Source organism: Oryctolagus cuniculus, chromosome 4 (genome assembly GCF_964237555.1).
Source record: "Oryctolagus cuniculus chromosome 4, mOryCun1.1, whole genome shotgun sequence".
Lineage (NCBI taxonomy): Eukaryota > Metazoa > Chordata > Mammalia > Lagomorpha > Leporidae > Oryctolagus > Oryctolagus cuniculus.
Window position 1 is genome coordinate 173,759,998 of NC_091435.1, and position 20,466 is coordinate 173,780,463.

The window sequence follows — 20,466 nt, forward strand, 5'->3', positions numbered from 1 at the left end:
GAGCAGGACACGCGGGTACCGTTCCCCGCAAGAGCAGCACGGGCGGCGTGCGACCTCGTCCCGCGCCCGGGGCGCTGTGGCGCCTGTTGGCGGCGTGGGAGACGCAGAGGGACAGCCCGGGGCGCGGCGCGGCGCAGTGTCCAGCACCCCACTCCGGGCCGGGGCGGTGCGCGCGGGGCTCGCGGCCCGCAGGGGGCGCTGCCGCGCCGTCCGGCCGGGGCCAGCAGGGCCGCCCACCCCGCGGGCGCGCCTCTCCGCAGCCCAGCGCCGCCCGGCCCGGGACCGCTCGCTCCGAGCGCGCAGACTGCTCCGCGGCTCCGAGGACGCCGCCCGCTCCAGGCCGCCTCTGCGCTTCCCCCGGGCGCGCGCTCAGCCCCCCGCCCCGCCCCGGTGCCGGCCCCGCGCCCGCGTCGGAGCGCACAGCTCCTCCCGGGACTCCGGCCGTCGGCGGCGGCCCGCGCGCTCGGCGCCCTGCTCGCGGGGCAGAGGGGAGGCGGCGGCGGCCGGCCGGGGATGGGCGGCCCGGCGGCGCGGAGGGGCGCCGGGGGGCTCCGCGCGCTGCTCCTGGCGCTGGTGGCCGCGGGGAGCCCCGCGGGCGCCTACAACTTGGACCCGCAGCGCCCCGTGCGCTTCCAGGGCCCCGCCGGCTCGTTCTTCGGCTACGCGGTGCTGGAGCACTTCCACGACCACACGCGCTGGTGAGTGCCCCCCGCTCCCCGGCGCGGCCCCCGGGCCGCCGCCGCCGCCGCCTTTCCGGCTTCTTCCCCGCCGCCGTCCCGAGGGGGCGATTTAAATGTCTCCGAGGCGCGCTGCTCGGCCGCCGATCCCGGGCCCCGCGGGGCGGAGCGGGACGGGCCGGGCGCCTGCCTCCCGGGGTCCCGGCCCGGGGCGCGTCCTCGGTCGCCCGGCCGCACTCCCTAGGCGCCTGCTTCCTGGGGGCGCCGGGACCGGGCGGACATCCCCAGCCCCACGGGGCAGCCCTCCAGATTCAGGGAGTTCCCGGGCACCGTTGCAGCCTCTCCAGCGCTGTTGCGTGCTCGAGGCTGGGCAGCCTGGGCTCTGTGTGTGTGCGGGCGCGCGTGCCGGGGGCAGGATGCGTGGAAGCGGAGCTGGAGAGACCCCTGGATGCCGCGAAGGACCCCCCTCCCCAAGCCGCTGGGTTTCTTGGGGCTGCGTTGGCCTCCTCTCACGTGGGCCCTCCTACCTGCAGGCGAGCTCCAGAACCGAGGGAGAGGGGCATGGTTCTGTGGAGATCCAGGAGTCCAGTGGCTGAGGGGTGGGCCCAGGCACCCAGCCCCAGCCAGGGAGCGCTTAGAGACAGTGACGCTGCGGGCAGTGGTCACCTTCCCATCCCAGCGAAGCTAGGCTTGGGTGCTCTCCCGTGGGAGGCCGTGCCCCTGGGTTGGGGGCTGTGAGTGAGCAGGCTGGGGGTTGGTGGCCCGTGGGGCCGGTGCACCCAGCACGCAGTTTTCCTGGAGAGTGGTTGCTGATGGATCCGAGTCCTCAGCCCCTGACCAGCAGCTGGTTAGCAGTCAGGCTCTTTGGGAGAGCTGCCTCCAAGGGGACCAGGTCTCCGGGTCCTTGAGTAGCCCTTCCAGTGCTGAGTTGGAGACCAGACTGGCTCATCCTGCGCTTGCCAACCCCCCAGCAAAGCAACTGCACACCTTTCCTAGCTTCTCCAGACTGGGCTGGGCTCCCAGCACCGGGAAGAGCTGTGGAGAACCCGAGGGCTGCAGAGGAGAGGGGAGAGGTGGGCCAGTGAGCGCCGGGCTTGTGTGCCCCTGGAGGGAAAGGGGCCAAGCCCCTGCCTTCCCAGGTCGAAGCCCTCATCTGGGAGTAAGTGGGCAGTCAGGGGCGGATGGGGCATGAAGACATTGAGCCTGCTTTGTTTGGAGAAGAGCTGTGTGCTGTGAGGAGCTCTGGCTGGGGGCAGGCACAGGGTCGAAGGGCGCGGCTGGGACCTGGCAGTGTTGGTGGAGACGCCGGGCGGCTACTTCTAGGGTCCATGAGAGCGCACGCAGCTGCGCCTCCGGTCTCCAAAGGGGCCCCTCTCCTCCTGATCTTGAGCAGCTGTTATGGAGGGCGTGCCCTGCACTTCCTCAGGACTTAGCCCAGGGCCGTCCCCTTGGTAGGCAGGTGCCTCGCCGGGCCTTGTTCCTGACCTTACACTCACAATAGTGCATCCGTTTTCTTAGAGACAGTCGCACGCCAGGTCCTGTGAAATCAGGATCTACCTTAACGTTAGACACTGGGGCCGCGTCACTGACTTAGTAACTGATTGTTGGTTTCTTCCTGGGTACTCCCGGGCCTTGCATCTTCCAGACTTGCTCAGAGGCTGCACTGATTCTTGATTAGAAGCAGCAGCAGGGGTAACGTCCTTGCAGCCGAATCCTTGTGGACATCCTTGGTTATCCCCTCCCAGCGAATCCCCGAGGTTGGGATTGTGGCGCAGAGATGGAGGTGTGAGGCGTCCTCTGTTGTGTTCCCCGAGTGCCAGACACTGAAGGGTGTGCTGCAGAGCACGGCGCGGATTTACCCAGGCCCTGGCCTTTGGAATAGTGCAGTAAAGGCCTGCACGGAGCCTTCCAGACGGAAGTCAGGGTGAGCAAGGAAGCCCGGGGCACACGCGTGAAGAGGGGCCGGTGTGCGTTGACATCTGGAAGGTGGTGAAGGCAGAGATTAAGTCAGCCTTGCATCGTGTGCATTTAAAATTATTTACTCCTTTATTTACATTTGTTGGGGAGAAGGAGAGAGAGAGAGAGAGAGAGAGAGAGAGAGAGCGCGCTTCTGTGTGCTGGTTTATTCCTCAATGTCCACAACAGCTGGGGGTGGACTGGGGCTGGGCCAGGCTGAAGCTGGGAGTCTGGGATTCCATCCAGGTCACCCACACGGGTGTCAGGGACCCATCTGCGTCAGCCATCCCCTGCTGCCTCCCAGGGTGCACACTAGCCTGGGACTCAAACCCAGGCCCTCTGGTGTGGAAGGTGGGCGTCCCAGCGGGTGTCCCGGTCTCGGTGCCGAACGCCTGCTCTTGGGCCCTTCTTGGAGAAATTGCTCTAGCTTCCTAACCTGCTGCTTTGTGGTTTAGGAAATCTGCTTCCTGCTCCCCCCTCATTTTACAGGTGAAAGACTGTGTTGTATGGAGGGTAGGCGTGTGCTGTAGGGGGTGGGGCGAGCCCAGACACCGGGTGGCAGAGCCGAGGGTCCCTGTGTTGAGGGACTTCCGGATGCATGCCCCAAAGCACGGGGAAGTGTGCTTCTCCAACCCCTACCTAAACGTCTCTATCCATTCTTTGGCAAACCAGAATTGGCACTGGCCACGGGGTCCTGGGTCCCTGCGCAGTGGCTGGGGGTGAGTTTGCTTTCGGGAGCCCTGGTGGCTTCTGTGGCGGTACCCCAGCGAGGACCGACCCCACAGCCACCTTCCATCACAGTGCTTGCACGCTTGCTCCGGACACTGAGAATGACCCCTGGCACATGCCCCGGCACATCCAGTGACATTTGTGTCAGTTTGGATGCAGAGATGCAAGCGACTGAATCTCCTGTTTTCCTGAGAACACCCAGAGGGTGTCTGTGTGCCCAGAGCCGGCTTCCTCTCCCACAACTCCCACCCCCAGAGTCCCTGGCATCCTTTGAACAACAGCAGGAGTGCCAGGGAACATGGACAAAGCCCATTTCTGTGCCCTTCCCCAAGACAGGGACCACCAATTCCTCAGCTGCAGGGCCGACAACTGTAGCCCCCTGTGATCCAAATAAACGCAGCCCGGCTCACATCCTCCCCGCCGCGGCCCTCCTCCCTCGGCACCCCTGGCGTCCCGGCGTCCACCGCGGCGGGGTGCACTGGCTTCCTTTCTGGCGACGGGCTTCCTGGCCCTTCTCTGGGGACGCCTGCGCCCAAGTGCTCGGAAATGGAAGATGCACTTGGCGTCTTGCTTTGTTAAGGTCATCGGCAGAGCATCCTTCCATGAGGAATGGGAGGAATTCAGGTCCAAGATCAATGTGTTAAGGTTGAGAATGAAAGGAGCCAGCCAGCCCGTGCCGGAGAGCTACTCAAGGCGGTTGCCACCAAGCCAGATGTATTACTGTTTCAAAGAAAATGCGCCTAAGTTCAACAAGCGGAGGATTCAGTCCCTGGTCGCTGCTAGCCTCCTGCCAGCGCTCAGCAGCTGCGCGGGGCAGTGGCTGCTGGATCAGGCAGCCCGGGGCGAGCATCTTCCTGTGCTGCTAGTGGGGCTGCGGCGGCGACTTCAGTCTGGACGAGCGAGGCGGGATCAGAGGGAGACCCGGGAGTGCAAAGGGGATGTCAGTAAGGAAACAGGACTGCTTCTGTCTGAGCCACACAGTGTGCACCACCAAGGGGCTGCCTGCTGCTTCCGTTCCTAGGACCCCAGGGTGTCTGTGTGCACCACCAAGGGGCTGCCTGCTGCTTCCGTTCCTAGGACCCCAGGGTGTCTGTGTGCATCACCAAAGGGGCTGCCTGCTCCTTCCGTTCCTAGGACCCCAGGGTGTCTGTGTGCACCACCAAGGGGCTGCCTGCTGCTTCCGTTCCTAGGACCCCAGGGTGTCTGTGTGCACCACCAAGGGGCTTTCTGCTGCTTCCGTTCCTAGGACCCCAGGGTGTCTGTGTGCACCACCAAAGGGGCTGCCTGCCGCTTCCGTTCCTAGGACCCCAGGGTGTCTGTGTGCATCACCAAAGGGGCTGCCTGCTCCTTCCGTTCCTAGGACCCCAGGGTGTCTGTGTGCACCACCAAGGGGCTGCCTGCTGCTTCCGTTCCTAGGACCCCAGGGTGTCTGTGTGCACCACCAAGGGGCTTTCTGCTGCTTCCGTTCCTAGGACCCCAGGGTGTCTGTGTGCACCACCAAAGGGGCTGCCTGCCGCTTCCGTTCCTAGGACCCCAGGGTGTCTGTGTGCACCACCAAAGGGGCTGCCTGCTCCTTCCGTTCCTAGGACCCCAGGGTGTCTGTGTGCACCACCAAAGGGGCTGCCTGCTCCTTCCGTTCCTAGGACCCCAGGATGTCTGTGTGCACCACCAAAGGGGCTGCCTGCTCCTTCCATTCCTAGGACCCCAGGGTGTCTGTGCCGAGGGCCAGTGCGCTCCCTGTCGGATGGGGGAAACGGTGGTAGGGTTCTGATGTCTGGTGCCTCAGGTGAGGTGTAAGGTGATGGGGAGGTTTGTCCCCACGCAGGCAGGGGGCGGAGGGGAGACTTGTGGCAGGGGCAAGGGGTGAGGGTTAGGAGCGGGTACCCGAGGTCACAGGCCCTGCCAGTCTTTGTGAGGACGCGGCCAGGGAAGGCGGTGGCAGCCCCGCCCTCTCGTCACGTCGCGGTGGCCGCTCGCTGAGCTCCGTGCCAGCTTGCAGGGGAGGGGGCTGCTCTCCTTGCTCCCTGGGGTTTCTGGATGTGGGCTTTGCAGAGCTTGCTTCTACTCCCAGCATGCCTTGCAGCCTGCTTTCTCAGGATCTTGGGCAGGGGCGGCTCGTGGTGGGGCTGAGTCGCCAGGGGACCCGGACAGCGTCTTCCCACGCCTTCTGGGCTGCTTCCCTGAAGATCCTGAGAGGCTGGCACAGTGCTGTTTGCTGAGCTGGTGCTGAACACGGGCGGGGCCATGTCTTGCCCAGGGGGGAACCTTCCGGAACCAGAAGACACGCTCTGAGCCAGGCATTAACAGCCCCGGAGTGTGAGGGTGTGAAAGGCCGGTCCCAGCCGGCCCCGACTCCCTGGTGACAAGTCGCTGTCCAGGAAACCGGACCCTCTGATACCCTGCGTCCTGGTTTGTCCAGGAAAACGCTGCCGTCACGTTTATTGAAAGCAGCCGCGGTGTTCTTGGAATCTGCTTCCCAGGGAGTTGCATGTAACTTCAAAAAATCGAAATTAATTCCATCCGATGGAATTTGCTGGGTGTCTACAAGGGGTCAGGCGCTTTGCTTTCACAGGAGTCATGCTCCTTAGCTGGAGCTTGGGGTCACCCTGGTGGGCGGTTTCCGGGTGTGTGTGGGCACCGAGATGCACACACCTTTGGGGCTTGTGTCAAGTGCATCCCCAGGACGCACAGGCTGAGACAGGTTAGGAGAGAGAGTGATGAGGGGTGACTGGTGTGTGAGAGCAGCGCGGGGAGAGGTGGGGTTGGGGAGGGACGGCCTTGGCTGCAGAGGAGACCTGGCGAGCTTCAGTCAGCTCAGCAGGGACCCTTGGGCGGACTTGGCCGTCCCCTGCCGTGGGCTTCCTGGGGAACACGGGGCTTCAGCTGCCCACTGCCGCAGTGCCTACGGGGGCTGCGGCTGGGGCTGTCACCTGCCTGTCCCTTGTAGCTGACAGCGCGAGGTGACACACCTTGGCGGCTGCCCTGGAGTCCGACGCACACAAATCGCCGTGCTAGGAGGCTCTGACCTGCAGGTGTGGGGGCGGCTGGCTGTGCCTTGGCTCGTGGCGCCGTCCTGTGTGTGTGTGTGCGGGGGGCGAGCGTGGGCACTGACTCGCAGGGCCCAGAAGCAGAATCCGGAGCGCTCTCGCTGCCAGCCGGCCTCTCCTGGTCTCGGGTGAGGGATTTCAGAGGAAGGGGCTCACCTGACGTGGAGCCACTGAGGTCTCTGAACCGCAAATCCCTTTAGCCAAGTGGATTTGGCAGGCGACCAAAGCAGAATAAAATGTTTTATCCTGCTCTTTGTTTTTGCCAGAGGGAGCCTTACGCAGCGAGAGTGAGCCCGAGCTTGGGCAAAGCTCGGGTCCTGAAACCACGAGCCCCCCTGGTCCCTGAGCCCCCTTGGTCCCCGAGCCCTCCTGGTCCCCGAGCCTCCTGGTCCCCGATGCCTGGCTTTTAGGGGGCTAAACGGGACTTGTGTGGCGAGTGCGTGAGTGACAGCAGCGGCAGCGGTGGCAGACTGCCTGCTGGTACCTGGTGCCTGCCAGGTGCGTCCCACGGACTGCTCATTCAGTGTTCCCAGCAGCCCTGCTGGCCACTCTGATGAGCTGCCTGGACCGCGTGGTTTATACCCAGCAGAACTTTATTTCTCGCGGCTGTGCAGTCCCAGATGAAGACAGATTCCGGGTCTGGTGCACACCCGCTCCCTGGCACACAAGGGCCTGTCTCCTCCCCCTGCCCTCACATGGTGCGGGCCGGCGCTCTCTGGGGGCCTGTTTCTAAGGGCAGCAATCCCATCACTATCGGGGAAGACTTGGGCGTAGGAACTTGGGGGGACTGAACGTTCAGTCTGCAGCAGTCGGCTGTCATTTTATCCCCGTTCACAGCGAGAGAAGCCGGGGTACAGGGGTGTTTGGTGCTCCGGTCACGTGGCTTTTGGGCAGGGGAGCGGGGTCTCTGCTTTGTCCCCCAGCCCGGCTGCCTGTCAGGTCCAGGGGCTGAGTTTGGGCTCAGAGACCCGGGTGTTTTTCTCGAGAGGTCTGCCCCGCTCTGACTCGCTGGGAAAGTTCCGGAGCCCCAGTCGCATGGTGCCCCGGCGGAAGCTGCCGTGGAGTCTGCTCCCGACCCACTCGCTGCGTTTGGAGTCCTGCTTGCCAGCGCTGTTCATCCTGAGTGGGTCTGTCAGGCACGTGGAAGTCCATGGGAAGATAGGACATTCTGGAATATTCCACGTGTCTGCCTAACCTGCTTGGACCGCCATCCCTACCCCCTCCCCCAATCACTGTGAGACCCCCTGTCTCCCACCCCCCATTTCCGAGAGCAGCCGGGGAGGGTGGCCGTGGTGGCGTGTCTAGGACTCACCTCTGGAGTTGCAACTTTATTAAACCCAGAGTCACGCTTCCCGCACCAGTGGCCAACAGGCTGCGGGAGGACGACTTCTGTCCGCAGATATGGGGATGTACATCAAGGTTAAGACGCCTGCATCCCAAGTCAGAGCGCTGGCGTTCGATTCCCGGCTCTGGCTGCTGCCTCCGGCTTCCCCCAGCGCAGACCCTGGGGCACAGCAGTGATGGCTCAGCTTAGCTGGGTGCCTGCCGCCCTCGTGGGAGCCCTGGGTTGGGTTCCTGGCTCCCAGCTTCTGCCTCCGTCTAGCCCTGGCCATTGTGGGCATCTGGGGAGTGAACCAGTGGATGGGAGCTCTGTCTGTCTGTCTGTCTCTTTGCATCTCAAATAAGTAAATAAATAAATAAGTGTATTTTTAAAGGCATGGAACCAGTCTGCTCCCCCTCCGCTCGTCCCTTGCCGTATTTACCTCTGCTGCCCCGTCCTAGCTGTCAGTGTTGCAATGCCACGTGGGGAAGCTTGCTGTGCAGGACACAGGCTGGGTCCTTGAGGTGCCTGGCTGCCGTCGCTGTCTCCCTCAGCCACAAGCAGGTCTGTGATTGCTGTGCCCAGCGGGGGGGCTGCCCAGATGGACAGGTGCCCGGGGGCCAGGATGGGCGGGGTGGGGGGAGGCCTCCAACACCAGCCCTGTCCCCAGCCTGCCTTCTGCAGCGTCCTAGGAGCTGTGTGAGCTGAGCTAGCTACTTCAGCTGTTTGAGCCTTGGTCAGAAGGTAATGCACCCCCCACCCCGCCCATCAGGCTGTTGTGGGCAGGGAGCGAGATGATTCTGCCAAGCGCAGGGCACAGGCAGGGGGGCTTGATGACAGGAGCAGCTGTTGCTTTGGTCTCATTTCCTCCCTCCCTCCCTCCCTCCCTCCCTCCCTCCTTCCTTTTAAAATATTTATTTATTTATTTATTTATCTGAAAGGCAGAGTTAGGGAGAGAGGGAGAGAGGGAGAGAGGGAGAGAGAGAGAGAGAGAGATATCTTCCATTACCTGGTTCACTCCCCAAATGCCCACAACAGCTGGGGCTGGGCCAGGCTGAAGCCAGGGGCCTGGAGTTCCACCCAAGTCTCCCATGAGGGCGGCAGGGCCCAAGCACTTGGGCCATCTGCTGCCGCTTTCCCAGGTGCATTAGCGGGAAGCTGGATCGGAAGCACTAACCTGACCTAAGTGCTCCAATATGGGACGCAGGTACTCCAGGCTGTGGCTTAACCCAGTGTGCCACAACCCCTACCCTGCTGCGATCTAATTTCTGACACTAATGTCTCTCTTCATTCTGCCCAGTGAGTTTTCTTTTGGTACATTTCTCAGATGTATTCGTTCATGAGAGTTCATCACACTTTGAATATCGGTGCTCAGCACAGGAGCCAGTGAGGTGTTCTCACAGAGAGACACTTTTCATCCTGTGTGGTCTCTCCGGTTTTGGTCATGCTCTGTGCAGGTCTGCATTTTCGTCTGTTTATACTCGGCCTGTTTCCCAAAAGGATCTGAGACACCCCCTTTAGTGGGAGACTGGGGTTATAAACTAGAGTTCTGCAGGCCTCCTCCTCCACTCTCTTGCAGATCCAGGGCGCAGGCGGGCGGCCACGCCTGTAGTGGGGGGGCATGCCTGTAGTGGGGAGGCCACGCCTGTAGTGGGGAGACCACGCCTTATAGTGGGGAGGCCACACCTGTAGTGGGGAGGCCATGCCTGTAGTGGGGGGGCATGCCTGTTGTGGGGGGGCCACGCCTGTAGTGGGGGGGCATGCCTGTAGTGGGGGGGCATGCCTGTAGTGGGGAGGCCACGCCTGTAGTGGGGGGGCCACGCCTGTAGTGGGGGGGCCACGCCTGTAGTGGGGGACATGCCTGTTGTGGGGAGGCCACGCCTGTAGTGGGGAGGCCACACCTGTAGTGGGGAGGCCATGCCTGTAGTGGGGAGACCACGCCTGTAGTGGGGAGGCCACGCCTGTAGTGGGGAGGCCATGCCTGTAGTGGGGAGACCACGCCTGTAGTGGGGGGGCCACGCCTGTAGTGGGGAGACCACGCCTGTAGTGGGGAGGCCACGCCTGTAGTGGGGAGGCCACGCCTATAGTGGGGAGACCACGCCTGTAGTGGGGAGGCCACGCCTGTAGTGGGGAGGCCACGCCTGTAGTGGGGAGGCCACACCTGTAGTGGGGAGACCACGCCTGTAGTGGGGAGGCCACGCCTGTAGTGGGGAGGCACGCCTGTAGTGGGGGGGCCACGCCTGTAGTGGGGGGGCCACGCCTGTAGTGGGGGGGCCACGCCTGTAGTGGGGGACATGCCTGTTGTGGGGAGGCCACGCCTATAGTGGGGAGGCCACGCCTGTAGTGGGGAGGCCACGCCTGTAGTGGGGGGCCACGCCTGTTGTGGGAGGCCACACCTGTTGTGGGGGGCCACGCCTGTTGTGGGAGGCTACCCCTGTTGTGGGGGGGCATGCCTGTTGTGGGAGGCTACACCTGTTGTGGGGAGGCCACGCCTGTTGTGGGAGGCCATGCCTGTAGTGGGAGCCCTAGCTCTCATCCCAGGCTCCAGATAAGTCTGGGAGGTAGTGTCGGGTCTCCAGCTCCAAGGTGGGGTAGTGGTGTGATGAGAACTTTCCGTTTTGCCCCGTTATTCTTGGAGAAGAGGATCATCACCAGCAGCCAATGGGAAGACATCAGGATTTTTTAAAAAAATATTTATTTAGGCTGGTGCCGCAGCTCACTAGGCTAATCCTCCGCCTGCGGTGCCGGCACCCCAGGTTCTAGTCCTAGTTGGGGCGCCGGTTCTGGCCCGGTTGCTCCTCTGCTGTGGCTTGGGAAGGCAGTGGAGGATGGCCCAGGTCCTTGGGCCCTGCACCCACATGGGAGACCAGGAGGAAGCACCTGGCTCCTGCCATGGGATCAGCGCAGCGCCGGCCATAGCGGCCATTTGGGGGGTGAACCCTCCTTCCCTTTGTCCCCTGTCTAAGCTGTCAGGCCCCTGAGGAGGAAGGAGCAGCGCCCTGACGCTTCTCTCTGCTCCTGGCCTTGCAGATGAAAGACCGCAGTCCATAGACCTCAGAGCCTTCTCCGTCCTGTCAGTTCCTCATGTGCTTTATCACTGCCCTGGAGGGGCCATGCATCTGTTATTAGAGATAAGGAAAAAGAGGGCCTGAGAGGCTGGGAGACTCATCCAGGGTCACAGGGCTGGAGGGGAGCCAGCCCACATCTGAGCGTGACTCCAGGCTTGCGCGCTCTGCAGGGCTGTCTCCATCAGCCCACCCTGCCTGCCTTAGAACAGGGCCCTGAGTAGAAGCCTGTGGTCCTGGGTCTTGGTGAGAGTCCTGTGGGGGACAGAAAGGAGGTGAAGTGGCCGGAGGAGCCCTCGTAGTAGTTCTTAGCCGCAAGGTGGATTGTTGCATTGGACTCAGGAGCAGTGGTGGGTGATGGCCCAGCTCCCTGCAGAAGTGACGTGCCCTTGCTTAAGGGTGTTTCTGTCTTTGGTTACCATGGTAACACCCTAAAATTTGGTGCTTAAACCAGTCCCCATTTGTTAGTGCATGATCCCGTGTTTGGCAGTGTAGGCTGGGTTCAGCTGGGTGGTTCTTCTGCTCTCAGCTGGGCTTCACTGTGTGGTCAGCTTCTGGGTTGCTGGTTGGCCGGCTGGGGTAGGACAGCTCATCTCTGCTCAGTGTGTCTTTCATCCTCCCAAAGGCCAGCCTGAGCCAGTGCCCACGGTGGCCAGGAAGGGTGCCAAGAGGACAGACAGGAGCGTGCATGGTCTTTGGAAGCCCAAGCTCAGAAGCCAAACAATGCCTTTTCTGGTACAGAGCCAGCACACACCAAGAGGAGGGCAGACAGACTTTTCCTCTTGAGAGAGAAAGCTGCAGAGCCACACTGGAAGAGTCAGGGATGCCCGGAGGGTGGAGCATCGCGGCCACTTTTGCAATCTCCTACAGGTGGGGAAAGCATCCTGCTCACCCCTGGGTTTCTGTGGATTCTGATAAGAGTCTGCCCAACCCACCGGGAGAGGGAACACGGTTCTGAGGACCGTGAGCTCCTGGGGTGCTGCCAAGAGTTGGAGTTGGGTGTCAAGGTGTTTGGCCACTTACTGCCCAGGATTCTCACTTTTTTCTGAATAGGTACTTTGTCCAGGCAACAGGCTGGGAGCTTAATTTTATTTTTTTAATAGAAAACTTTTATTTAATAAATACAAATTTCAAAAGTACAACTTTTGGATTATCATGGTTCTTCCCCCCATAACCACCCTCCCACCCACAACCATCCCCTCTCGTACTCCCTCTCCCATCCCATTCTTCATTAAGATTCATTTTTTATTAACTTTATATACAGAAGATGAACTCTATACTGAGTAAAGATTTCAGCAGTTTGCACCCACACAGACACACAAAGTATAAAATTCTGTTTGAAGACTAGTTTTACCATTAATTCTCATAGTACAACACATTAAGGACAGAGGTCCTACATAGGGAGCAAGTGCACAGTGACTCCTGTTGTTGATTTAACAATTGACACGCTTATGTATGACGTCAATAATTACCCGAGGCTCTTGTCATGAGCTGCCAAGGCTATGGAAGCCTCTTGAGTTCACAAACTCTGACCTTATTTTAGACAAAGCCATAATCAAAGTGGAAGTTCTCTCCTCCCTTCAGAGAAAGATACCTCCTTCTTTGATGGCCTGTTCTTTCCACTGGGATTGCACTCACAGAGATTTTTCATTTAGGTCATTCTTTTTGCCACCGTGTCTTGGCTTTCCATGCTTGAAATATTCTCATGGGCTTTTTAGCAGATATGAATGCCTTAAGGGCTGATTCTGAGGCCAGAGTGCTGCTTAGGAAATCTGCCATTCTATCAGTCTGCTGTGTATCCCGCTTCCCATGTTGGATTGTTCTCTTCTTTTTAATTCTATCAGTTAGTTTTAGCAGACGCTTGGTCTTATTTATGTGATCCCTTTGACCCTTAATCCTATCTTTATGATCAGTTATGAACTTAAAATGATCACTTTAACTAGTAAGATGGCATTGCTACCTGCCAACTTAATAAGATTTGGAGTCCCATGGCAAGTTTTTACAGGCTGGGAGCTTTATAAACCTTCTTTTGCTCATGTGAGGTACACTGTGTGTGTGTGTGTGTGTTTTAAGATTTATTTATTTATATTTGAAAGGCAGAGTTACAGAGAGGCAGAGAGAGAGAGAGAGAGAGAGAGAGAGAGAGAAAGTCTTCCATCCTCTGGTTCACTCCACAGTGGCTGCAGCGGCTGGAGCTGGACTGATCCGAAGCCAGGAGCCAGGAGCTTCCTTTGGGTCTCCCACCTGGGTGCAGGGGCCCAAGTGTTTTTCCAGACCATAGCAGAGAGCTGGATCAGAAGTCGGAAGTGGAGCAGCCGGGACTCAAACCGGTGTCCCTATGGGATGCCAGCATTGCAGGTGGTGGCTTCACCCACTACGCACAGCACGGCCCCGAGGTCCATTGTTATTCCTCTGCTTTGGGGGAAGAGGAAGACCGAGGCTCCCAGTGGTTAAGACCTTAGCTTGTAGGAGGTCACTCGGTTCGTCAGAGATAGAGGCGGGGTTTGAGCCCTGTGTCATTGCCTTTGTTCCTTACATTTCTTACCCTACAATACTTCCCTACATATGTTAGAATCCAGGTGAAACCATAGTTTAAAACCCTGGGAAGCAGTGAGTGAGTAACCACTGCTTAAATAGCTGCAGCCTCAGTTTCCCCGATGCAAGAAGAGGAGCTTCCGAGCCGTTCAGCTTCCGCAGCGCCAGTGGGCAAGCATCCGTCCCTCTGGGAGTGGTTTGGTGTGGCCAGGGGTGGCTCTGCTGGCACCGGCTCTCCCTGCACACAAGCCTTGGCTGGCTGCTGCCCAGCGAGGGCTGTGGCTCAATTCCTGGGGTTTCCCCATGGTGGACACACAGTGCTTGTAACCAAAATGGGAGTCCCTGGGGAAGCTTTGGCTTTGGATGAAACGCATGGAAGCAAACCTAATGGGTTTAAAGGTTGTAATCCCCCATTGCTGCCCTCAGTCTGGCTGTAATTTCGCCCCGTGGAATGGCTGCCTTGGCTTTTGTGGGGAGGGAGTGGAGACACCGTGAGTTCCCAGCCTTCCCCAGGGAGGCAGCTGTGGCTCAGCCCGCACTGGCCACCTGCTCTCCAGGTACTTGACCTCAGGCTGGGCCAGTTCGGTGTGGGGGGCAGCGCCGTGGGCAGCAGGAATGGCGGCTTTGCAGCCAGACTGAGTCGGGGGGGGGCTTTAAGGAGCCCGCCCTAGGACACAGGCACCCTCGGTTCACCCCCAGCTCCGTCACACAGCTCCTCTGAGTAGAATACACAAAGGGGCTGCCTGTTAGGGCTCCCTGAAGCAGGAAATCAGACTTGTGGGCGTGACTGTGCCGGCAGAGGACAGATGGGCCCACGTTTGCAAGGAGAGCCGTGCCATGCCAGCAATGTCCCTGTTTTAGGAAACTTATCCCTGGGACCCCCTGAGCTCCAGGGGGAGGAGGAGGAAGGCTTCCTTTCTGTTCCCAACCTCCGCCTGTTCCTGGCGGGAGGCAGCTTCCAAATCAGGGTCCACAGAGCTTCACTCGGGCTTTCTTGGGCACATATGAGCCGCTGTCACCCAGGGAGTGGGCACCGGGCCCCTGTTGGTTCCTGCTCTTTCCTGGCTCTCAGGGGTGTGCTGTACAGGGAGTGGGTGACGCACAAACGGCTGCTGTGCACGGTGCAGCTTGGCACCTTATGATGAGCTGTGGGACCGGCGCTGTGGCGTAGCAGGTAAAGCCGCTGCCTGCAGTGCCAGCATCTCATATGGGTGCCAGTTCAGGTCCCAGCTGCTCCACTTCCCATCCAGCTCCCTGCTATGGCCTGGGAAAGCAGTAGAAGATGGCCCAAGCGCTTGGGCCCCTGCACCCACGTGGGAGACCCAGAGAAGATCCTGGCTCCTGGCTTTGGATCGGCACAGCTCCAGCCACTGTGGCCATTTGGGGAGCGAACCAGCAGATGGAAGACCTCTCTCTCTCTCTCTCTCTCTCTCTCTCTGCCTCTCCTTCTCTCTGTGTGTAACTCTGACTTTCAAATAAATAAATACATTTTAAATAAAAAAAAAAATAGAAAGATGAGCCGTGGACTGGGACAGTCCTGTAGCCACCTCTGCCCACCTGCTGCTCTGTGAAGTGGGACTCATATCTGCATCTCCCACGGGTTTGCTGGGAAGCCTGAATTAGACACTGCCCGTGATGAGTGTGGCCCAGTAGCCTGCGCCATGCTAGTGGCCCCAGTTGGAAGTCCTGAGTAAAGCAATGGTCTCTAAGATGCCTTGGAAGTGGGCAGCGTCTTTCGCTGGGGATGGCGGGGGTAACCAACGTCTCTAGGGCAGTCTGGTCACCGTGGCTGCAGGTGACCGTGGTCATCTTTCCTTGGGACAGGTGGTGTGTGGCACTCCTTCGACTACATGTCACGATGAGACGCCCAGTCTGATTCAGTGGGCGGGGCTGGGGCCTGAGACTCTGCATTCCTGCCAGCCGGCAGGTGTGCCGTGGGCTGCTGCTCTGAGGACCACAAGCACAGAGGAGAATCAGTGAGGCCTTTATTTATTCATTTTGTAAAAGATATTTATTTTATTTATTTGAAAAGCAGAGAGTTACACACACACACACAGAGTTAGTGGCAGAGAAAGAGAGAGATCTTCATCCCCTGGTTCATTCCCCAAATGGTTGCAATGGCCAGGACTGGGCCAGGCCAAAGCCAGGGGCCTGGAGCTTCCTCCAGGTCTCCCCTGTGGTGCAGGGGCCCAAGGACCTGGGCCATCCTCTGCTGCCTTCCTGGGCACATTAGCAGGGAGCTGGGTTGGACGTGGAGCAGCCAGGACTTGAACCGGCGCCCAAATGGGATGTTGGCGCTGCAGGCGATGGCTTTACCTGCTGTACCACAGCGCCGGCCCCAGTGAGGCCTTTGTTAAGGGGAGCCTGGTGGTGGGGGCACTCTGGCCCTTTCTGCATAGACTGTGCAGAGGAGAGAAACTGTCTCATCAGGAGTCCCAGGGCCGACTTTGGGGGATGCTTGAAGCGGCCAGGTTGTCTAACTCAGAAGATAGTGCAAAACCAAACGGCATGTTTTCAGTGGCTTCTCCTGAACCCTGGGCCCCCGCACTCCCTCTGTCTCTTGGGATCGGCCTGGCCAACAGCCCGTGGGCCGGCCGCAGCGGCAGACTTGCTGGACGGCGGGCCCAGAGGAAGCCGCAGTGTTCTGCAGACACGGGGCTGCAAGCCATTCTCTGCATGCCCCCGCCGAGAGTCCTGCGCATGTGCACAAACCCTTCTTTACCTCTCGTCTCAGTTTCCGCTGCACAGGGTTTGGGCAGAATCTTCTCAGCTGACTGCAGATTTGGTCCGGAGGGTTTTATCAGGGTGGGGATCAGCCGTTGCTGTCAGAACTACTCTGTGCCTCGGGCGTGGACGGGGATAGTCCGGCTAGTCTCTTCGCTGCTTTCTTTCTGATAGGAATGTCTGCCCTGTGTCACGGGAGTGAAGCGCTCGGGTCCCTCCTCCCTGGACAGCCTGCAGTCTGTGTGTGTGAATTGGGAGCGGTGGCACCATCTGTGATTTCCAGCGTGTCAGTGCCAGGTCGGGGACAGGTAGACCAGCTGCCGGTTGTTTCTTGGCGGCGGTTCCCTTCCCTTTTGTGTGATGGGTTCTCCGCCTGGTTTGTTCTTTGTGATTTGAGTAGCGTGGGTTAATTCCAAGTGGCAGTCGTTCACTGCAGTGGGGCTGATTTGGAGTTGGCCCCAGGGTCTTCAGGCAGAGCAGGTGACTTCGGGGGCTACCCCCTCTTGGCGGTGACCCTTGGCAGGGCTGCGCATGCGTCAGCAGCGGAGGTGCACCTGACCTCTCGCTCTGCTGCTGCTACGGACAGCTGGCTCCGTGGACAGCAGCGCTGGGCTTGCCCGCCTGCCCTGAGGCTCAGCCCACAAGAGGGAAACGCGGGTGGCTCTCGCTCCTCCATTTGGGTTTTGTTTTGTGTGCCCTGGTGCGTCTGCGGCAGAGCAGCTGGGGGCCGCCGGGGTGGGAGGGTGGCTGGCGTGGTCCATTGGGAGGCTGCTTGGGGAGGGTGCCGAGGGGCTGTGGGTGCCAGTGCTGTCTCTGCTTGGTGGTCCTGCAGCCGCGAGGCGGAGGGTGTGAGCTGCCCTCGCTGTTGGGGGCCTGGCGCCTGTCACACCCCAGGAGAGTGTCCTCAAAGGCCCAGCACAGCCCGCGCCTGCGCGTCTCTGCAGGTGTAACTGGCTTCCACACAGCGCTGACGTGGCAAGCGCAGGGGTTTACTGAGTGTTCTAGAGGCGCTGGCCTCGGCTCCGGGTCTGGGAGGGCTTCCTCGCTGTGTCATGACCCGGCGAGGACTTCACGTGGGGGACAGAGCCAGCTGCTAGCTCGGGTCTCCCCTCCCCTTCTCAGAAAACCACTAATCCCAGCATGGGGGCTGAGGACCTCCCCCAGGCCGCGCCTCCAAATACGGTTAACGCAGGAGGTGGCAGGGTGCGTTTCCAACTGGCGAACTCTTGGGGGCACACACTCAGACCCAGCAGAGCCCCTGGAAGGCTGGCCTGGGAAGGGGCCCTCCTGGGGCTCAGTCTCCTGGGCCCTGCATGTCCTCGGACGGTTGAGGGGTTGAGCTTTTAAAATATTTGTTTATTTGAAAGTCACTTAGAAAGAGAGAGGATGAGATAGAGACAGAGAGGTCTTCCATCCACTGGTTCACTCCTCAGATGACCTCACAGGCCAGGACTGGGCCATACCGAAGCCAGGAGCCAGGAGATACATCTGGGTTTCCCACATGGGTGCAGGGGCCCGTCTTCCACTGCTTTTCCCAGGCCATTAGCAGGGAGCTGGACTAGAAGTGCAGCAGCCGGGACACAAACCAGTGGCTGTTTGATGTCCCAGGCAGCAGCTTTTCCTGCTGTGCCGTGATGCCGGCCCGACAGTGGGAATTCAGAAAGGACCAGAAAGGACCCAGAGGCCTGGCTGTGACCCCTGATACTGGGTCCCTGATCGCGGTTAGTGACGATGTCCCCTGTGCTCTGCCTTGCTGAGGTCCCGCTTGCAAGGCCCCAACCTCTGTGGTGTGATGTGGGGACCTTGTCTGTTCTCCCCGTGCCCAGCCGGTGTGTGTGTGGGGATGCAGTGACATTTAGAGACCCGGGGCGGGGGGACTGCACACACGATGAAGGTGGCGTGGCGGGCAGAGTGAGGGCACTGGGCCAAGCTTTCCACATGCCCAGAGGCCGTCGGGAAGACGCGCCCTATTCCAGTCTGCTTCGTGACGCGCCCGTTCCCTTATGGGGTGAGTGCCACCTCCTGTCCAGGCGGCTCAGGATGGGGACAGCCCATGTCCTCAGTGGACAGGGCTGCAGTTTCCTCTTTGAGCCTCTGTGTGGATTTTGTTTGAAGTCTCGTTGTACAAGACCTTTCCACTTGGCTCCTGGCTCAGCACAGACCCTGCCTGATGAGTGTTGTTTTGGGTTCTTTGCTGTAGATCTTCAGTTGACTACTTTCCGGAAACACTGTATAATGATGGAACTGTAGGGCCAGAGAGTTCTTGTAGCATCTGTAGGGGAGCCTGCTGCTGTTCCCCCGAGCTCTGCCCTCGCTTGGGCCCAAAGCCTTCTTGGCCTGTCTGGTTCTTCGCTCTGGCCAGGGCAGGCCCCTGCTGGGTGGGGCGGCCCACCCCAGGCAGCTTCCCTGCTCCAGGTGCGCTGTGCAGAGCTTCGTCCCTGCCGAGGTTTGTGTGTGAACTGGTCTGCCTGTTGTGCATTGGGGTAGATGTTGCAGTTTCAATACCAGGCTGTGCTGTGTAGTTCCTGCTCTCTCCTAAATGCACATGTTGTGTGAGTGCTTGGGTGGAGGGTGGTGGCGAGAAGGGAAGGGACAGGCAGAAGAGAAACAGGACCTCTACATTTCCTATTTAAAAAAAAAAAAGATTTATTTATTTGAGGCAGAGTGACAGAGAGAGAGAGAGAGAGCGAGCGAGCAGAGAGAAGGGCAGGGAGAGAGAGAGAGAGAGATTCCATCGGCTGGTTCACTTTGCGAATGATCACAGTGGCAGAGTCTGGGCTAGGTTGAGGCCAGGAGCCGGGAGCTCCATCAGGGTCTCCTGCATGTGTCACAGGGTCCCAAGTGCTTGGGCATCAGCTGCTGTCTTCCCCGGCGCATGAGCAGGAAGCCAGATGGGAAGTGGAGCAGCCGGGACGGGAGCTGGTGCTCTAATGTGGGATGCCAGCGTTGTCAGTGGCAGCTTCACCTGCTGCACCACAGCACCAGCTCCTGAATTTCTTACTTTTTTTTTAAAATTGAAATGGAGCACATATCCAGAAAAGAGCTCTTATCATTTCCAATTAGGTAGATGACCAGATTTTGGTAAACACCACTCAGGTTGACAAATAGAACATTCTCAGCACCTCTGAAGCCAGCTCTTCCTAATCACAACCCCTCTCCTCCCCAGAAGTAGTCATCACCCTGGCTTCTAACACCACAGCTGAATTCTGCCTGCTTTTGAACTTGAGGTGAATGGGCCTGTGAGTATGCTTTGTGTCTGGAGTATTAATATTCTCTTTGTGAGGCTCATCTGTGTGGGTGCAGGTAATGTTCACTGGCTATAATACTGAAGAGTTCTGATGTGTTACTGTAGAGTTCTATTGTGTTAGTATGGAGTTCTGTTGTGTTGCTATGGAGTTCTGTTGTATTAACATAGAGTTCTCCTGTGTTACTGTTGAGTTCTATTGTATTAATAGAGTTCTATTGTGTTCCTGTGGAGGTCTGTTGTGTTGCTATGTAGTTCTATTGTGTTCCTATGGAGGTCTGTTGTGTTACTATGTAGTTTTATTGTGTTGCTATGGAGTTCTGTTGTGTTACTATGTAGTTCTATTGTGTTGCTATGGAGTTCTATTGTATTAACAGAGTCCTCTTGTGTTACTATTTTTTTTTTATTTATTTGACAGGTAGAGTTATAGACAGTGAGAGAGAGAGACAGAGAGAAAGGTCTTCTTTCCATTGGTTCACTCCCCAAATGGCCACTACAGCCGGAACTATGCTGACCTGAAGCCAGGAGCCAGGTGCTTCTTCCTGGTCTCCCATGGGGTGCAGGGACCCAAGCACTTGGGCCATCCTCCACTGCCTTCCTGGGCCACAGCAGAGAGCTGGACTGGAAGAGGAGCAACCAGGACTGGAACCTGGTGCCCATGTGGGATGCTGGTGCTGCAGGCAGAGGATTAACCACCGGCCCCTTGGGTTACTATTGAGTTCTATTGTTTTAATATAGAGTTCTGTTGTGTTCTTATGGAGTTCTGTTGTGTTGCTTTGTAGTTCCATTGTGTTGCTATGAAGTTCTGTTGTATTAACATAGAGTTCTGTTGTGTTACTGTTGAGTTCTGTTGTATTAACATAGAGTTCTATTGTGTTACTGCTGAGTTCTATTGTATTAATATAGAGTTCTATTGTGTTGCTCTGGAGTTCTGTTGTGTTCCTGTAGAGTTCTGTTGTGTTACTGTAGAGTGCTATTGTATTAATTTAGAGTTCTGTTGTTACTGTAGGGTTCCATTGTATTATTGTAGGTAGTTGTGTTACTATGGAGTTCTATTGTATTAACATAGAATTTTATTGTATTTCTGTAGGGTCCTTTTGTCTTACTGTTGGAATTCTGTTGTATTACTGTGGATTTCTGTTGTATACTAGGGAGTTCCATTGTATGA

At 58.6% G+C, this 20,466-nt stretch overlaps 1 protein-coding gene across 1 annotated transcript in view; it reads left to right on the forward strand.

Moving 5' to 3' along the window:
• Positions 1-252: 252 nt before the first annotated feature.
• Positions 253-20,466, forward strand: part of ITGA9 (integrin subunit alpha 9) — a 305,530-nt gene continuing 285,316 nt past the window's right edge. The window contains exon 1 of the mRNA XM_070073006.1: positions 253-698. Within this exon, the coding sequence (XP_069929107.1) occupies positions 514-698 (185 nt within the window). The 5' untranslated portion in view covers positions 253-513. The remainder of the gene's footprint in view (positions 699-20,466) is intronic.